The following is a 19,548-nucleotide window of genomic DNA, read 5'->3' as shown; positions in this document are numbered from 1 at the left end:
TGGAGCAACATTATTTGTTGCATATGTTTACAACAGAACCTAAAGCAATAGATAGGTTTTGTTCGTTAGACCCTAACACTGCTTTATTCTGGCATATAATAATATTCAGGAATCTCTTTGAGATCTTGCACGTCGAATCAGCAAAACACCAAACTCTTTTGTCATACGGATGGAATCCGTGTGAAAAATTGATTATTAGGAAAGATACATACATGAACCGGTGGCGTCTAGCATCGTCTGCTATCCAAAGCAGAAATCTTATCCAACATTGGACAATTCATATTCATAATCGCAAGAAAGATAGAAGGGAAAAATGTCCACAAACACATCATTCTCATCCATGATAATATGCAGATGACATTCCACCTGCATCAGACATTAATAATGGTTTATCAACCACAAAACCAACCATACTCTTCTAGATTCCACCTTTTCAAAAATAACAAATTAGAAAACGAAAAGGACGACGAGTTGATACTTTTCTTCTCCAAGCGCTGCTAGTCTTCGAAACTGAATGAATACTCGGATAACGAAAATGATGCCTGCTAGTCTTTCAAAATTGAATGCTTAAATAACAAATAAGTGATGCCACCTCGAAACTGAATGCTCGGATAACGAAAATGATGCCCGCTAGTCTTTCAAAATTGAATGCTTAAATAACAAGTAAGAGACGGCACCGCACATTAGCATATCACTTTAGCGCCTGCTGGTCTTCCCAATAGAGCGCTTCCCAGAGAACAAATGCTTTGGCTTCAGGTTCGGAATTACTCTATCAGCTTCTCCCTTGCGTGCAGCCTTATTTCTCACCTTAACTGACTTCTTAGCTATCTTGAGTGCCTTCAGTTTCTGAGCAGAGTCTTTGAACCCTTCTCCAGGGGTGACTTCACCAGGTGGCCTTGATTTTGACCTTGACCTGCTTGCTGACCTTGATCTTGACCTGGTACGCAGCTTCTTGTTCGACTGCTCATCATCGACATCCATAGCTTCTCCATCTTCACCTTCTTTGCCAAGTGACCTCTCCCGTTTACGACCTTTCCTAGAGAGGGACCTCCCACGTGCACGATTGATGGCGGCAGTAGGGTCTATTCCCAAAGCAGAGAGCTGTCTTCCCATCCTCTCAGACGTGTATTTTTTGTCTTTATCAAACTTCCTAGGCACAATAGGACGGCTCTCGGCAGTGCTCTTCTTCATCCTGTGCTCTTGGATGAGCAGGTTCTTCTTCCTTCTGATCTCAGCGAGTAGTCCTCGCTCTTCCTCGGTCAATTCTTCTCCATCCATCTCAAAATCTCCTCCATCTGCCTCTGCATCAAGACGAAGACCCTCTTCTCGTTCCAGCTCTTCCAACCTCAGCAAGATGTCAGGATCAATGAAATCATACACATTATGCCCATCTAGAATCTCTGGCATAATGTCCTCTTTCCATCCCTCATTAGCCAATATATAATGCTTCCTTAGGCTAGCAGAATAAACACCAGCTCCACCATTCTCTTCTTCGAGATCTTTCTCAAGCTTCCTCTTTTCCTTCTCCTCATTAGCCTTCGCTCTAGCTTCCAGAACTGCTGGAGGAATACAAGGAGGGCGTTCTTTTGTGTCACGGGGCTTAGGAATTGCAACATGAAACCTGTTCAGACAATCATTGATCTTTTTTGACTTCATTTTTATCTCCACCCGCTGATTTAAAAGCCTCTCACAAGCAGCATTCTTGACAGCTATGACTCCCTCGTCTGTCATGGTACTCATAGTCAACAAGACTCCCTCATCATTAGAGTCTCCGCCTTGGGCTATTATAGTTTTGGCGGCCTCAGCTTTCATCTCCGTTACCAATTTCATGTCCTCTTCAGAGAGCCCTTCCAGTGACTGCAGATCAATCTTGTTACAAACAACAATAAGTGGCTTGTTCATGAACAGTGACTTGATGCTGTGGAAGAGAGCTGCCTGCTGCTCTATGCTATAACCACAGGATCCAGATATGTCCAAGAAGAATAAGACTGCAGCCTTTAAGTGCGCCAAAGCTGTGATACTGCACATTTCTATGATGTTTCTGTCCTCAAAAGGCCGGTCTAGAATCCCAGGAGTATCAATCACCTGGTAGCGGAGGTATTTGTAATCTGTGTGACCAACAAACAGCGACTTGGTAGTGAAAGCATATGGCTGGACATCAACATCAGCCCTAGTGACCTTGTTCATGAAAGAACTCTTTCCCACATTAGGATACCCACAGATCAAAATGGTACGGGTGTTCGGGTCAATTGAAGGGAGCCTAGACATATGCTGCCGTATCTGCTCCAAATAAGCCAAACTAGGGCTGATGCGCTTTATCACAGTGCACATACGACCTAGAGCAGCGACCTTCAAGCTCTTGCACCGGTACAATGAGTCTCCATACTTGAGTAACCTAACATAATCTTTTGCAATCTTCCCAATGATGTTCCTAGCCGTGTTAACCTGGCCCAGAGCAAGCTTGTAGTGGTCTTTGTTGTATAGTACATGGAGCAAATCTCCGTAAAAGGGGTGGATGTCATCGAGCCGAGGGAACTCATCGATGATGGCGGACAGTTTCTCATGGAAGTTCTGCTGGGTGAACTTCACCTTTCGCATGTAGAATTCACGGAGCCGGGAGATGGCATATCCTTTGTGGACGACAGTTGGGGTTTGGCGCTGTGTGCGGGAAAGAATGATGTCAATGAAGTCCTTCCCAGAAGGGACAACAGTTATCTTTTTGAAGTTGTACTGCACCATCCTCCCAATCAGTTGTCCACACCAAATTCTTGTGTTTAAACCTTTGGCTTTCCTGAAAAAAAATGCAGTCTGTAAGATATCTGATCAAGATAATACATATCTACATCTGAGTTGACAAAGTCTAAGGCTATCCAAAAACCTTGTCATTACATCTTAGTTGCATACCTAGGTGAACTGACAGATAAGAGGAACAGTTATCAGAAGTATGAACAATTACAAATTATAGATTACCTTCTCTTGCCAATTACAAAAAATCATGAAGAACATTAACTGAAATGACACTGCTTCTGCATTCCGTTCAATTGATAACCCATACATCCGAAGTAGATCGTAAGATAATAATTCATCAAATTCAAATTTATCACAAGGCTTATGTCTTGCCTAATAGCATATACCTAAATATAGATAAAAAGGAAATACAAGAAATTCTGTATGCCACAATACCAATTGTTCATATAGACCACCAGGACAGAAAAGGACAAGTTTTTTGTTCCCAAAATCGCATTTGATGATCATCCTCCAAGTGATACTAATCCGAACTAAGAGATACGCGGAGATTACCATCAAAACAGCAATTTTGATCCTCTCATAAAAAATTACATGTGGGGTTAGCACCACACACATGATCTAGGAGACGACCTAATCATTAGTGTGAAGTGGAAATAACGACGCCACACCCAAAAAAAAAAAAATTCCAATATCAATTCTCAGAATCGCATCGAAGGAAGCGGAAATCATGTCACGAGTGATTCGCAAAGAGAGATCAGATTCGTCAATGAAAAGAAAAAGAAGAAGACAAAAGGTATCACCTGAGAAGTACAGCGGACTCCAGCCGCCGGAAGGAAGAAGGTTAGGGTTTTGCCCAAAACCGCTCGGAAAAACAAGTCGGTTGCTGAAAGGGCTCGCAACCTTTTATAGTGGGTTTTTGTGGTCGGTCCGAACCCACAAGACTAGCGGGTATCGGATCGATAAGGTTTTCATATCCAAAACATGAGGATCCACATAGATTCGGATCAAACACCACATTTACACACGAGCACAGAGAACCGGCTTCTGTGCGTGGACGAGTGGTGTTAACGGATCTACGGTGAGGATTCAAATATAAGCTTTTGGGTTATCGGGTTTGGGTAGTCAGGCTCCGCCGACGGTCTCAATCTCATCTATCGAGGACAGCGTCGGACGACGTGGGCAGTTAACCCCACGTAGGAGAATAGTTGTTACGAAGATTATGAGGTTGGTTTGGGAAGAATACATTTGCATTATTAATTAATATATAGTCAAAAAAAGTTTTCCTTTTGAGTGAATATATAATTATAGAATAAATACTCTTTAAATATGTATTAAAATATATTATTGGGTAAAATTAAATTTCAAAAGTTTATTAAATATTTTATGATAAATTTATCTATCATTCTAATGTTTTTAATATTTATTAAAAAATAAAAATATTTTTTTATTTAAATTACTAAGTAAATAAATAAAATAAATAAATAAATGTATGTATGTATGTATCTTATAAAAATTTTGTATGGCCCAAATATATAATAAATAAAAAAATATATTCATATAAATAAATAAATAAATTTGATTATTAAAGTCAAAGTCATTCGTTCATTTATAGTAGCATCAACGATTGATTAAGAAAAAGTTGTGTATCTTTTTAGGAAGCGCATGAAGGCAATATGTTTCCAAAAAAAATTAAGAAAAAAAGGTTGTAATCATTGTGTTGATTCCAGTTTTTATTTTTTCTATGATAGATTTTTTATTTTTTCCTGCTTTTTTTTTTCCTCAAGAGCTTGTGCAGTTGTCCCTCCCTTGTGACTTTGAGAATCCAAGAGATTCCCTGTTTGATCTGATCCTTTGTCTGACATCTTGATAGATAGAAAGAAAATAAAATTCCTCATTCTTCTCATACTACAAAACTGGAGTTAATTCTCATACTACGAGAAGCTGCAAATGACCGACTTCAAACCCTACCCTAACCTTCAGGACTAAGCATGTAACCTTCAGTTCCTTCGAGACAGCTTCGACCACACGGTAAAATGCAGTGCCACGAGTGTCACAGTAAAAAACTTAGCCAACCTCGAGAAGAAGGCTTTGCTTCAAACCCAAACCTTAACTACTAAGAATATATAACTTTTTGGGTACTGATTTGTGCAGTGCTTGCAGAATTGTTAGATAACTAACTTCGAGAAAGAAGATGGTAGTGATGTATGTGCAGCATGAAGACGTTGAAAGTGAAGGATGTTCAACATTTTAAGGTGAAAATGTTGAGCACTTCAGTTCTCACACCACTTTTTGCTTCGATACTTTGTATGTTCAGAGTTAAGTCTTGTATTTTTTTTTTAATTATTATCTTTGATTAAAAATATATCATCGTTTAGACTTGTACCGTACTCGAGTTTCGATCGTATATCAAGCCTATCAGCACAAGATTGAATTGATTGATTTTTTTTTTTATTAATAGTTTAATTTAATTAATCAATCATCTAGTTCCATTGACGATGTTGGATGAAAGAAAAGAATTTAGAGGACTAAATAAAATCACAGATATTAATAATAAAAAATATATCAGATTTAACATGGTTCAATGACTCTTGAGTTATCTTCACTCAAGCATTTTTTTTTTTAATATATTTTTACATAAAATTTAAAATATATATATTTTTTTCATCCTCTCTAGACACCATGAGAGAAACTCATAAACACTCAAAAACTTAAAAATTACAGAAATCGTTTGTTGCATGATAAATAAATAAATAAATAAGAATATCTAATGAGTTAGAGAAAAATAATCAAGTGGTGATGTATGAATTACTTATTATTCATCCCCAAAGAGCACCCACCTCTAAGGAATTTGCAGGATTCGACAAGTCACCTTAAAAATTTTCTTTACTTTTGGACGAGGAATGCAGTCTGTGCAGAGGCATCATCCAGTCCAATGAGCATATTCTCAACCATTGCGCATATCATGTTCATGGCCGGAGATGGATTTCACATGGTGCTGCTCTCCTGCAGCTTTTGCCTAGGGAAATCAGATCTAGATGGAGAGCTTTGTCTTCTTCTTCTTCTTCTTCTTCTTCTTCTTCTTCTTCTTCTCCTGTAGATGGTTCCGACCTCACTGAATGCTGTTTAAATTGTTATTTTAGGTAGCAACCAAAAATATCCTTTTGTTTTAATTTTCTTTTGCAAGTTCCTCCATAATATTTTCTGAATTCCCTTTTAATTAATTATTAAACGCCGATTATGATTATTCCTTCATTCCATCTCAAAGATTAAAAAAATAAAATAAAACCTGCTTTTTTTGCCCCCAGAAATTAACAAATAAAATGTTAATTAATTTACATAGAACTCGTTCGTCATCAAAATGGTTACAAGATCCACCGTATCCATCGAACAGTCTCATCTACACCGATCTCCACTTCTCTCATGTATATATATATTGCCGAGACTCCTGTGCATCACGCTGCGGTGCAAACGGGTCGTCGCCGCCGGGAAAGAGGTCGCCGGCCTTGACCGCGGTGAAGACGACGAGGGCGACGGTCACCGTAACGGAGAGGACTGCGAGGATGAGCATTAGGGCGTTGGATGCTCCTCCCTTCACCTCCTGCGCGTACTCCGTCGCCGCCAGCGCCAGCACGGTCAGAGGGAACGAGTACGCCCACCATGCCACGTTGAACCGCCTCATCGACCGCTTGAACAGCGCCGGCCTTGAAACCTGCACGGGCCATCGACGTCCACGTCAGAAACCAATAGAGAGATCCATGCATGCGTCGACTTGTTCGACTGATGAGTTGGGAGGGTGGAAAGGGACTGCAGAATTCGAGTTCTCGACCTTCTTACGTGGACTGTGCTACTTAGTGGCCTTACCATCTTTCCGTTCTTTATTGCCAACGCTATCTGCTAACGTGTATGCGACGCAACTTTGCGTCTTCTGCACCCGCTTTAGCCTCAAGCTTTTACTTTTTGACTTTAGGTCGCGCTTTTCCTTTTCGGTGGATCAAAGCAGTCACGAAGGGAATAAACTAATGAACGTGTTGAAGTCGCATAACTCGTCTAAAGTTGATGATGCCGGATTCCAGGAAGTCATTTGAGATATCTCGGCAATGCATCAAGTGTTTGTTCGTCCCTATTGATGGTTGATTCGAGCAACCGCGTCAAATCAGAACTCTAGATCCAATGTTCTTTTGGTTGATAACGACAGTTTTGATCCGTGTCCTATGAAGATTTCTCTCCCATTTCCATGCCTTCACCGTCGACAAAGAAGAGCCATGCATGAGAAGAAGTGATGGGGTGATTACCAGGGAGGCAAAGAGGAAGAGGGAGAGGAAGAAGAGCATCTTCGAGCCCGTGTCGAACGATCCGGAGATGGAATCCCAGGCCAAGCTGGCCATGCTGGGGGCGGCGATGAACAGGAAGAAGACGGGGCGAAGAATCGATGGGAGGCTGCTGCTCCCGACGAAGCGCTGGTACAGAGTCACGAACAGCACGAGGTAGTGCGCCATGCCGAGGGAGAACATGAACGTCGCGATCTCCTCACACCCCATCCTCGCCGCCGCTCGCGACCCGACCAGGTTCCCGATCACCGTGATCTGGCTCGTCGGGTTTGCCACCATCGACAGGAACCTCCTCCCCTTGGTGAAACATTGGCCGTAGATCTTCACGTCGAGCATGAGGATGGGGACGGCGAACACCCACCAAAGCACACGGTACAAGGCTGCGCCCGGGTGGAGGAAGGGGACGGACTGGAGCAGGAGGAGCCACGAGATCCATGGCGTGAAGAGGTAGTTCACGCCGACGTGGTGAGAGAACTCCGCCTGCACGCAGCGGAACCTGAAGAGGCAGCGGAGGCCATAGAGCACGGAAAGCGTGGCGAGGATGAGGAGCGCGACGGACCAAAGGAGGACGTACGTGGCGGAGGGGAGCATGTGGATCACCGTGCGGAGAGCGTGGGAGTCGGTGCTCGGCTCGCTGAGGGTCTTCCAGAGGAGGGCCTGGCAGCAGAGAGACAGGCTGATGCGGAAGTAACCGGCATGGAAGCCGGTGAGCTTGGACAGAGCTTTCATGGTTGCCAAGTTGAGCACCTCGGTTGGAGCTTTGCAGGTTGACGAAATGGCGGCGGCGGCGGCGGCCGTGATAGGGAGTTGCTGCTCTTTTCCCTTCATGAATGAAGACAAGATAAGAAAGAAGAGGAAAGAGGGAGAAGGTGATAACCTATCTAACTCTGTGGATCTCAAGCTTATGGCCACACTAAATTCTTGCACAAACAAGAGGATATATATAGATTGGAATGAGTTCTCTTTCCACTGTTGCTGTCTGGAACATAGTGATCCAAGTCCTTGCCATGTTGGACTTTGAAGCTCGGAGAAAAAGAAGGCGAATTTGTTTTTGCTTTTGGAGATAATATATGGAAATTGGGTCCAAACTTTAGAATATTATGAGGTCATTTGGCAAAGAGAATGTCTGGGAAGGTCAAACGCACGTGGAGGTGGGTGAGTGTGGGGGTTATGGCCATGTGGTACACGTTGTTGGTCGACGTGTATTGGATACAGCGCACCATTACTTTTGCTAAGCGGCGCCTCACCTGCCTAAGCTATGAGATTTAGCGCAGTAAACCTGTAATTTTGGTGAAATTTTAGAATTGTGCCGGCGGAGTCAAACTGAGTACCAATTGTTTGACTTCTGATGTTACCTTAGAAGGAGAAGATAATTACATCAAACTGAGAACAATGTTTAGCTATAAGACTCTCAGATATTGAGGTTTCAAGAAGCTTTTTTATCTTTTCCATTTAGGATTCTATATATTTATTCTTTCAAAAATTTAAGAACAGCACATTTATTCCTCCACGTTGTAAATATATCATATAGACACCTCCATATACTTTGACATCACGTATATATCCCTTTAGATATTTAAATTCTTCACCCTACATGTCTAAGTAATAAATTCAACATTTAATTGTTATTATTATTTATAAAATTAAATATTATTAATTAATTTTGATAATGATTTTTTTAAAAAAAAATTAATGAATTAGTTAAAAAATATATATAAAGAACGTATAGATTTTTCATCGTCGCCCCCCACTCATGTCGTGTCTAAATGAGAAATGAGATGGAGATCGAGAGATAAGATAGCATGAAGAATAAGGGAAACAATGTTCTATCATATCTTATCATATTGATATTCTTAAACAAGATGATAAATCTTTATGAGGCATAAGATAGAAAGCTGCATAAAGTCCTTGCTATAAATTCTATTAATCCAGCAGTCAAAGCTCGAATTTAGGCTAAGATTACAGCACAAATTCATCTATCAATTCCTTAAGGAGAAAAAATTTTCAAAAACACCTTCAATACCAGTCTCGATCACAAATCGAAAAGGATGAAAGGTTATCTTACACCTCTGACATCCTACAGCACTATTTTAGATCTCATAATAGATCTCTACCGATTGTTCGATGATGACTAAAGATACATGTTCAAACTTTAAGAATTTATTATTAATGTTGAACAATATCAGAATATCTGAATATTTGAGCTGCAGCTCTTCAAAGTCCTGCAAACTGTCAGGTTGAAGTAAGGAATCAACAGATAGCAATCTGACCTAATTAACACCTAACATAATCAACAGATAAATATTCAAAATATGATTTTATTAACAAGGTGATTGCTGCATAGCATCATGCTGGAAAGAATGATTGTATGCTATGTATGTTTCTTCCTCTTCTGCTCCTTCTTAGCTAAGCATGATATTTTTTCTTGAACATAGTAGGGAGTAGCTGGTGAACGATGATACATCACTTGTGTTTCACATATCAACAGGTACTTAAAAGCAACACTTCCACCATCACAGCATGCTCTACATGAGCATCTGACAACAGTAGTTTCAGTTATTTCCTGCATAAAGAGCTACGTAATAGTTTTGTTAAACGATACTGAGATAAAAGAGGCACTGCATGTGTTCATTTGATATGTTCATTGCCGTACCAGTTAAGCCAAGGGAGACAAAGTGCTCTGCCCATGCAGGCATGGAGGGATGAAGTGAAGTGGACAGCACTACTTTAGGTCAGTATCAACTGGTTAGCACTGCCTTAGGATTACACGTCAAACTTTATCACACAAACACCACCATCATTCATGAACAGGAGCCTACTTCCCTTAGCTCCACATCTGATAAATAATATATATATCTTCATGAGTTGTGCCACGAAGCTCTTGAATGTGTTCATAGTGTGATCATTTCTCTCTTTGACAATCATGTTCAGATGAAGTCCAGAAAAGAAATTCATCCAAAATACACAAAATCTAATGTCACTGACATCTACTTAACCTGTTTTGGTCAAAAAAACAAGAAAAAGTATGTTAAGTAATCAAAGATCTTAAATAGGAATGTTGCTGTATTATACCTGTCCAAGTGTAAAAAACCCTGTTTAGTCTAGATTACAAGTTTAGTTTTGATTATATATAATTTTTGTTATTTTACTGTAAGAATAATTCAGAATAAATCTAAAAATAATTGAAAAGTAGGGAATGTTTCACCGTGTCTGAAATATTTTATTGCCTGATCTGATTTGATGATATTATCCTTAGATATGATTTAAATGTAATCAAATAACCTACCTAGACTAGGTAATTAATAGGATTTCTTAATTTTAAAATATTATTTCAAAATTTCTCGATTAATTCCTAGATTTACTAAAATTCCTTCCCCTTCCCTATATAATGAATGACGTGATTGATTGTGTTTACCCCTACCTCCATATATCTCCTTTGTCTCTAGGACAATGAAGACCCCTTGTCCCCCCTCCCAAAAAAGATTGATGGTAAGGTTGTGCAGGCTGTCCTTTCTCTTTCTTCACCCATGATCGATGACACAAGGAAACTTATAAATGATAGCGAATGCACACCTCCTGCCCCCTATGATTAATAGTGAGACCTATGACCATCCCTTGAACCACGCACCGATAGCATGGGCTATCCTCTCTCCTTTCTCATCCACGATCGATAATAATGAGAGCCTATGGATGATAGAGGTGGTTATTGAGGTTTGGTAAGGGCATGACCTCCACCGTTGGTCGCCTCCGCACATGATCGTGTTTACACCATGGGCAACAGGTAATTAGCGAGGCAAAGGCATGACCTGGGGTTGGACGAAGGGTGAGGATCAAAGGTAGAATAATTATTTTTGAAAAAAAAAATTCAATGAAAATTTCTTAAAGTTGGAGCAATATTTAAAATATTCTTAAAGTTTGTTTTTTCAAAAATTCACCTATCAGACTATATCTATCATAACTATGAAAAAAAAAGATTTACATAATAATAAAAATGATGAGTTAAAGAACCTATCTCTTGAACATTCGCACGTCTCTATTTGAGTCGGAACCTCGCTCCACTCATCGTGGGATGGGGACAGAGAACAATTTAATTATATTTAGGATTCAATCAAGAAAAAATAAATAATTTTTTAAATTAACAAATCCTATTAATTACTCTATCTAGGTGATTTGAGTATAATTAAATCATAAGGAGATAAATATCATCAAATCAGGTCAAAGGGAATAAAATATTCTACATAAAGATGAAATATTCCTTACTTGCCAATTATTTTCAAGTATATTCCAAAATTAATAAATTTAGGGGAATATATTTAGCCGCTTTCATAAAGTCCAAGTGATGGAAATCAAAATATGGAATGTATGATGCAATCAATTAGCAAAAAGAAAGCATGCACATTAAGTGGACAATGTTACAGTGTCGTTATGTAAAATGATAATGTCTATTACAAGATGAAGGAAAACAAAAAAGGGTGAAAAATTGTTTAAGATGTTTAGTGTCTGTGGGAGCTCAATTTTCATTGGTAGATACCAACTAGTCTACTTGCTAAATATTTTAATTATTGATAGGAAAGTCAATGCATCATTATGCAGTTGCTATGTCTTGGATTCAATTCCATACAAAGAATATAGACTATTTTGTATCAAAATTTAACGCAAGCAAAACGAGTGCTCCTAGACATGAGACAGAGAGAGAGAGAGAGAGAGAGAGAGAGAGAATATGTGAAACTAAAAATTAGAATAAATTCCTCTCATGGGAGGTGAGAATTAGATTTTGGGTTCCAAAAGTACTGATTTTTCATTTAAATTCTCTATAGATTTCTTCACATTCTACATTATTATTGAAACCGTTAGTTGAAAGTAAAATAAATAAATAAATAGAATTATATATATATATATATATATATATATATATATATATATAATTATATAATTTGTATCAGGTATCAAAGAGAAGGATGACTTTGCAGTACGGAGGAGTCGTTATCCCGCCGTGGAGCATCGGCGGCACTCCAATTAGGGCACGCAAGACGACGGCGCCCTTCGTGGTGGCCCTCTGCCATCCTCTCCACCGCGACGCCGGCTCACGCCAGCTGCGCATTCAACTCGACCAACTTCGCGCCGAGGCGGAGGCCACCCGCTCCAAAGGTAACCCTTTCCCTCTCTCTTCCTTATATGCGAGTACTACAAGATGAAACTGTGTTCTATGCCATGGTGTGATAAAAAAATTGTAATTTTTATGATTTCTTGACGAGGAATTCGCGTCAGGGAATCTGGATTTAGAGACCGGAACGAGCATATTAAGTCACGTATCATGTCTCTGCTTCTTATGTTACTATAATTTTGATGATTGAATATGTAAGGGGTAGAATTCAAGTCCAGAAGCAAATTTGTGGGAAACCGGCGGTATAAGTCCAGAAGCAAATATGTTACTATAATTTTTCTTCCTTTTGCGTATCTTGTTCAAGAAAATGTGACTGATTCTTGAGTAAGAAAGAGCGATAGATGCAGATAGGAAAGAGCAATAGGTGCCTTCACAATTAGTGTGACTTATACCAAAGTCCCAGAAAAATTGGTGAAACCTGATTTTCCCCTTTGTTTGGACACCCAATTATCCTACTAGATTCACCATTGATCCATAGGCTGTACTTTGTAGCTCAAAGCCCAGAAATAGTGTCAATATTGGATTCTCTCCTTCCTTATAATGGATTGGTAAATTTGGCAAGAAGGAGAAATTAGTAGCCAAATTTTGAGATGACTGCCCTAAACAAGAAATAAGATTAAAAAAATTGTTAACCAAATAATTTTCCCTTCTACATTCTTGATCTCCCTTCCGTATAACATAAGGACTCATCTATGCTCTCCCAACTTTCCAGTCCTTAGGTAACACCTACGGTCTGCTAATCTCCATGAAATAACTGCATATCTAATTAGATTCCATTAACTACGGAATAAGTCCATCCTAACTTCTATTGCAGCCCATACCAAATAAGTACCTTCCTAGATGCCCATGCATGCAAGAATTAAAATTGCATTAGTGTTTTCATTGTGTTTCTTAAATATCAAAAGGTTTCTGGTTTTCCAAGTACAACATCATATTTGAGAGACTGATGAATGTACTCAAGTCCTAAAGGGCTATTGGTTGGCATTGCCAAAGTGAAACTTTTGCTAGCATTAGGAGCACTAAAAGTTGTAGACCAATTATATATTCAATTTTCTCCCAGTTAATGTTTCATGTCTGACGATCCAATGAGAAGCATACCAGTTGTGTTCTTCCAATTATTTCACCTTCTGATTTGAATTGTTGAGGGGACTGCTAAGATTAAATGAATAAGAAAATTTCATGAAGTTCTGTGGAAATGACATCATTACTCTTCTTAATTCCAACTATGTGGTAGACCAAGTAGTCTTGACTATATGAACAATCCAAGCATCATCAGACCTAGCTTTGATATAGGATGAAATTTCAGCATAAATTAGGCTTCGACAGCCATGAAATTAGAGAACAGAATTTTCTGAAAATTTCTTATTTAATTTGATTTTGTAGAATACGAAACTCAATTGCATGGTTCGATGGTTGTCTTGTCCTTTATAGTTGCTATAATTAATTCAACACAATCATGAATACATTATGAATCTTTTTTGTTTCCTTTCATGAGATTGTAAATTGTAATTTCGTACTACCAACTCAATCTTTGTTGCAACTTCAGACCAACATCAGGGGCTTGGGGTTTTAGCAAGATAGGAGTTAGGGGTTGTATTGGTGTGACAACCTAAGGTTCACATCATTATTATTTAAGTTTCTTGGTTCATTCATTATTCTCCCCTCTATGCCATGTTGTTCCTCTCGGGAGAATGGTTTTGACACCAGCATAAATACAATCGTCTATTGGATCATGTTCAACCTCAGTAAATCTTGTGAGCGGAAATAATCTCATAATGTCATGACTCGATTGGATGGGTTAACCAAATCATTGACTTAATAAGACTAAACCACTGGCTCAAAACATTTATGCCTAATTTCTCAATCTAATTACTAGAAATCACACCATCAGTTAGTATTAGAGGAAGAAGAGGGAGAAAAAGAGGGAAAGAAAAGGAAAGGAATAGAGAAAGAGTAGGAGGAGCATTATTGATTGCAATTACCACATGCAACAACTATAAGAGGAACAAAAGAGGTGGACAGCGAGAGAGGAGGAAGAATGAGAGCTCAAAAAGTTGGATTCTATTATTGTCATTGTTGCATGACACTACTGTCATACTACAGAAGGATAGTGAGATAGAGGGGAAGCAAAGAGAGTGAGGAAAAGGATAATCATAAGTGTCTTAATCCTATGTCACACAAGATCAAGTTTCACGTAAGAATCCTCTCCAATTGTATTTTATAGTGGAAATATCCAATTCTATCTATATGAGCCCGATAACTGTCACCTTACATGGGGTCCAACAACCTACAACTATAGACTGCTCGATGAAGATTGGTTTTCATAACAATTAGAGAGTTTCCTAGCCATTTTTCCTCCCTCCTACTCTCCTCTTTCTCCTTTTAATTTTTTTAATCAAGCATATTTATAGAATATGATTGAGTATTTTTATTTCTTTTTTCCTCTTTTTTTTTCATTGTCTAAATATTTTTTGATTTGTCTTGACCTGGTCGTTTTTTTCTGACCGAACTTGATCTTAAAATATAACCTTGGATACGATCATTATTTTAGAGTTAGATATGATGAATTCACTATTGATCTTAAAGTATAACTTGGCTACGATCATTATTTTAGAGTTAGATATGAAGAATTCACTATAGGCTGGTGCTTCTTTGGAGTAGCAAAGGGCCAGCCATCTCAGGAATCTGAAGTACATATTCTTAATAGGAACCACCCACGAGGTTTTTGTGTGGTTTCCTCTGCCATTGGGCATTGTCAGGTGTTAATCTAGCTACATTTCTGTTTCTTATAGTTCCCAAGTATTCTTTCTTTTTCTTGTGAACATGTAAGTGAAAATCTTCTCAGGTGTCGCACTGATTGACCATATTTTCAACTAGATTGAACAATATTTATGGCTCATATGCAGATTATTGATACTCTAAAGCATTCTTTCTTGTGCCAGCCAATGCTGCACGATTGAGGCTCATGCGTCTAACAGAGGCAGCTGAGAATCTTCGAAGCAGAGCTGCTATGAGCATCCAAGTTGGAAAGGAAACTGAGGCAAGGGAGCTACTCATACAAAAGAAGAAGTTGATGCAGGCCTTAAAGAAATCAAAGAATCGCATTGAGGTTCTTGATAAACTTTCATCAAAGATTAATGAGGTGAAAATTCTTAAGTTTGTTCTTTTTCTTCTGATATTTCTTGTGACTACATTGAGGTGTTCGATAAATTTTTAGCAATTATTAGTGAGGTGAAAATTCATGATACCACCAACTCATGGGAGGTTAATTGTGCATATTCACCTTATTGTTAAATAAGTTTGGTGTTTTCCATCTAATATTTTTTTTTATCACTATATTGTTTATTGCTTTATTTTGTGGAGAAAGTATAGTAATTTTGTGTTATAGGACTCATATGAGTTCTTGTAAAGTAGTCACAGCAATAGGAATCCATGAAATTTAAGTCAGTCCACATGCAGGACTACACACATGATGTGAGCTTGTATTTTCTGGGAGGACCCTCCTTGAGAATTACTGAATTTATAAAGATTGTAGATATAAATTAGTCTGACACGGTTTGCTGTCAGAAGTTGCACTCATGTCTGAGCCATAAACTACAAGTGATATCCTGACAAGCGTAGGTTGGTTCTTGTTTTTATTTTTCATTGAAGAAACTGGATAAGTGATATTAGTTCATTCTTTTTTATTCTTGCTTGTATTTGGATCTTAAGTTGGAGATGTACTTGTGTTAAATGTTGAAGCATAGCTTTCCACCTTTAAGGTCAAAACACATCAGAATATCTGTTTCCACTTGTGGTCATATAATAATCACTACCAGCCACAATAAATGTACTCTTTGGTCTTGTGGAAAATGTGTTCAATCTTCCAAAGGTCGTTGCAGTCATCCACAACATAAGTAGCTGGGTAGTTGGACACCGCATTGTCATAGACTTGGTGGGTCTTGCATAAGTCATGCAGCATCCTTGCATGTCCGTTCGCAAAGGTTAGTCTCCCCATAACCTTGCAGGGTCCCGTAAGGACCTACAAAAGAGAAAGCGGGTCAATAGAAGTGTTAAATTTGGATTCTACAAGCATACAATTTTGTAAACACTTGATAGACAATGGAAAATATAAAGATAGACTTCGCAAGCTTTGAACGATTGTGCAATAAAGCATCTAAGGCAGTCCGCCATGCGCAAAAGTCCCCATGCACAAGTGCCCATATGACACTATCATAGAGCCAAGCGACAAACCAACTCAAAACACGACCCATCTAACCTTGTGCCACCCGGCTAACTCCAAGATGCTGAGATAGCTAATATTTTTGGTGGAAAACATCCAATGGCTGCTAAAGGCCTTGTTTTTGGGTTGTTTTGCCTCTATGTCATTGCTGCACATATGCTCCATTTACAAGCTTGAAATGGAAATATAACCCAACAAAAAATAAGGTTACCATGCATACTATAAGCTGTGCTATGTTTATAAGCCTAAAACAATAACGAAACCCAACCAAAATGGGGCTGTTAAGCCCACTGCAAGCTCCTTATATATACTATATAAGACATGAACAAAATCGAAAAGCACGACATACAGAGACATTACGTCGAACACATTCCTTATGAACTGTCCATGACAACACGTGGTAGATACTAGGAAGTAAGGTTTGCATACATGTAACTTGCAGCCTAATAAAACTTCTTTGTTCTGCACCTCTTGTGCATTTAGGGCATCATCTTACATGCACATCATGGCATCTTCTACACTGGCAATCCTTTATTTAAATTATTGTGGTTATTATTTCCCAGGAAAGATCTTCTGGCTATTCTTAAAGGGAATCTTTTTACAATTTCATCATATACCAATTTTGTATGTTAAATCAGCTCTATATGGTGGACTTATGTGGGAAAAAACTGCTTTAGGCAATTTCTCTGAAGGAAACACAACTAATTGGACAAGTTGCCATTCAACCTGAAGATAACATATCAGATTCCTGTGGACAGATTCATTTCGTCTCTCCAAAAGAGGATACTGTTGAAGTATCAAAGTCAAAAGACTCTTCAATTTTATCAGAACAATGTGAGCATCAAGATCAAGATGCTGGAAATTATGAAGACAAACCATCAGGAGATAGTGGACAACCAACTTTTCTGGCATCTGTGAGCAGTGACATGTCGAATTTTCCGAAGATGGTTGACAGTTCAGAAGGCTTCCATGAGCACATACTCGAGAATATTGATATGCAACTTAAATTACTGGAAACAGACATTGAAAATTTCTTAAGGTCTCAATCCGTGACAGAAGAAACCAAACAGAAGCAGATGAATGAAAAACTAGAGAAACTATCAGAGATACTCAAGGATGTACTCAGCATCAGAGAAAGGTAAGTTTTAATTGACTTGTGATATTGCTTGTAGTAGTATCTGAGAGGTTGTATTGATACGTCCAAAGAAGAAATATAGATGCATTAATCATACAATGTAAGCCAATTAGCATTGGCTGTTCGAGGAAAGGTAGAGAAGACAGTAAAACCTCATTCCAAACATTATTAAGAGATCAATAAAACAAACACGAAAGAGGAAGGGGCATTGATCTACTCGCAAGAATAAGTTCAATCGCTTGCCCATAGGATCGGGGCGTTTCAGTCTGTAGGTTCACCTTTCCTAGGCTACCGATCCTACCTTTCGTTCTCAATACCCTGTCTTCCACTCTTTCACTAATGTTTATTAGCCCGCCGCTAATACTATTGACTATCAGACACAACTATTGACTATTAGATAGTAAAACCTCTTTCCTAGGCTAATACTATTGACTATCAGACACAACTAACTATTAGATAGAATTCCACTCAAAACTATTAGTGGCAGCGGTATGATGTTAGAGACAGGAAACTTAGAGTCAGAGACAGGACTGACAGTAAGAATAATAGCCGGGAAAGGAGGACTAATATAGAAAACACTAGTGATATTATTCTCAATTGGACTCATAGGCAGGGAAAGATTCCTATAACCAATTACAAATAGTTAGAATAATACTGTTAACTTTTATTGTTTATGTAGAATATAAAAGCAGAAAATTCTTTGGAGAGCATTTGATAGGCTTTTGCAAAGGACATTTTTGTTGGTTACCATCATTCTCAGATTGATGTTCTGCTGATCTCAGGATCGCAAACATGGTGGAAACTAGAGCAGATGATGGGAACTAAAGCTGGGAATTCATGATGGTATATAATTTCTCATGCTTTCTAATTTCTTTTGCATTTAGTTTGCTACTTTGGCCTTTTTGGTCTTGCGGGATAGACACTAGGTATTGCATATTTAAAGTTTAAGCTATTGTATATTTTTATACAATGAGTTCAGTTAGAAATTACTGCTAATTTGGTTGTCCTGCTAAATTTCCCATGCAAAATAGTCAGATTTGTAGAGGTGAATGACAGTAGGATGGAGGTCATTCTTAGGGTATATTGACAGGAAAAATTTTGGTATACGTGTTGACATAAGCAACTAGAACTCTAAGATTATCTGTAGAAGTTTGATATGGTAATGAATTTATAAACTGATTCATGAATGTTAAGCCTCAGTGTTGAATATCAGATTCCTTTTGAGTGGTATGGCTTTTCCTTGAGTCATACTCGTGTATATGAAGAACATGGCAGATGATGTGAACATGGCTCCAAGTGTGCCTTCATTTGGTGTTGCCTTGGATTGCTCCCTCACTTGATCTCGCAGTACGTCCACCAATGCATTACCTCATGCGAGATCATATGATGACTCCTCGCTGCTCGCTCAGTCCATTGAGCTTTGTGGAGTTATTGTCTTGAGGTACCCCCTCTTTAACATATGCAGTTCGTTGCACATGGTTCTCCTTCTGGAGAACCGGGACTTATCCCTCCTGGATATATGTCCTGTTGGAGCAACTTTTGTCTTCGTATCCTTCCCTTTAGAAGTTTCGGAGACCACCATCCCCTTGGACTACTCCGCCTTGCTGAGCAAACTATGTATTGTTTTGCCCCCGCCAACGCACTTGCTAGATTGCGATTGCACGCCAATACAGCCCTCGTTGCATCCCTCAAGGCCTAGCAACATGTTGAACTTGTTGCACACTTCAGCCTCCCACGGATGTATCTTTTCCATGCCAAAGAGAGTTTCAAAGCTCCATGGCGTTGAGTTTCGATCGTCTTGGGATGGCCATGAACATTCCATCATCCATATACAAACCATTGCATGAAATCGAATTCTTTGAGTTAGCAATTCCCCTTACCTTTATGAGCTTTGCACAACTCGTTCGGTCATTGAGCAACCTGTAACATCCCATTAGTCCCAGATCGGAAG

The 19,548-nt window shown here is 38.8% G+C and overlaps 4 protein-coding genes across 6 annotated transcripts in view; 2 read left to right on the top strand and 2 right to left on the bottom strand.

Moving 5' to 3' along the window:
- Nucleotides 1–303: 303 nt before the first annotated feature.
- Nucleotides 304–3,634, bottom strand: LOC135643329 (nucleolar GTP-binding protein 1-like). Its single transcript, XM_065160144.1, has 2 exons — nucleotides 3,549–3,634; nucleotides 304–2,791 (listed from the first exon to the last, which is right to left on the bottom strand). The coding sequence occupies exon 2, from the start codon at nucleotides 2,737–2,739 to the stop codon at nucleotides 697–699; it is 2,043 nt and encodes a 680-aa protein (XP_065016216.1). The 5' UTR covers nucleotides 2,740–2,791; nucleotides 3,549–3,634; the 3' UTR covers nucleotides 304–696.
- A 2,422-nt stretch (nucleotides 3,635–6,056) lies between these two features.
- Nucleotides 6,057–8,001, bottom strand: LOC103992098 (S-type anion channel SLAH1). The gene is made up of 2 exons (XM_009411689.3): nucleotides 7,041–8,001; nucleotides 6,057–6,457 (listed from the first exon to the last, which is right to left on the bottom strand). The coding sequence occupies exons 1-2, from the start codon at nucleotides 7,902–7,904 to the stop codon at nucleotides 6,167–6,169; spliced, it is 1,155 nt and encodes a 384-aa protein (XP_009409964.2). The 5' UTR covers nucleotides 7,905–8,001; the 3' UTR covers nucleotides 6,057–6,166.
- A 4,033-nt stretch (nucleotides 8,002–12,034) lies between these two features.
- LOC135642892 (uncharacterized) lies at nucleotides 12,035–18,422 on the top strand. The gene is made up of 4 exons (XM_065159373.1): nucleotides 12,035–12,224; nucleotides 15,183–15,382; nucleotides 17,140–17,600; nucleotides 18,380–18,422. The coding sequence occupies exons 1-4, from the start codon at nucleotides 12,035–12,037 to the stop codon at nucleotides 18,420–18,422; spliced, it is 894 nt and encodes a 297-aa protein (XP_065015445.1).
- LOC135643385 (putative D-cysteine desulfhydrase 2, mitochondrial) overlaps nucleotides 15,245–19,548 on the top strand; it is a 25,850-nt gene continuing 21,546 nt past the window's right edge. For all 3 annotated transcript variants that reach the window (XM_065160252.1, XM_065160251.1, XM_065160250.1), the window contains exon 1: nucleotides 15,245–15,382. The gene's annotated coding sequence lies outside the window, so the exon portion shown is untranslated. The remainder of the gene's footprint in view (nucleotides 15,383–19,548) is intronic.

The sequence above is a fragment of the Musa acuminata genome, chromosome BXJ3-7, assembly GCF_036884655.1.
Source record: "Musa acuminata AAA Group cultivar baxijiao chromosome BXJ3-7, Cavendish_Baxijiao_AAA, whole genome shotgun sequence".
Classification (NCBI taxonomy): domain Eukaryota; kingdom Viridiplantae; phylum Streptophyta; class Magnoliopsida; order Zingiberales; family Musaceae; genus Musa; species Musa acuminata.
This window is presented reverse-complemented; position numbering and strand designations above follow the sequence as displayed.

Coding starts and splice junctions, on each gene's coding strand:
- LOC135643329 (XM_065160144.1), bottom strand. CDS start 2,739: ATGGTGCAGTACAACTTCAAAAAGATAACTGTTGTCCCTTCTGGGAAG.
- LOC103992098 (XM_009411689.3), bottom strand. CDS start 7,904: ATGAAGGGAAAAGAGCAGCAACTCCCTATCACGGCCGCCGCCGCCGCC. Junction 6,458..7,040: donor TCTTCCTCTTTGCCTCCCTG/GTAATCACCCCA, acceptor TGGCCCGTGCAG/GTTTCAAGGCCGGCGCTGTT.
- LOC135642892 (XM_065159373.1), top strand. CDS start 12,035: ATGACTTTGCAGTACGGAGGAGTCGTTATCCCGCCGTGGAGCATCGGC. Junction 12,225..15,182: donor GGAGGCCACCCGCTCCAAAG/GTAACCCTTTCC, acceptor TTCTTGTGCCAG/CCAATGCTGCACGATTGAGG. Junction 15,383..17,139: donor TTTCATCAAAGATTAATGAG/GTGAAAATTCTT, acceptor AAACTGCTTTAG/GCAATTTCTCTGAAGGAAAC.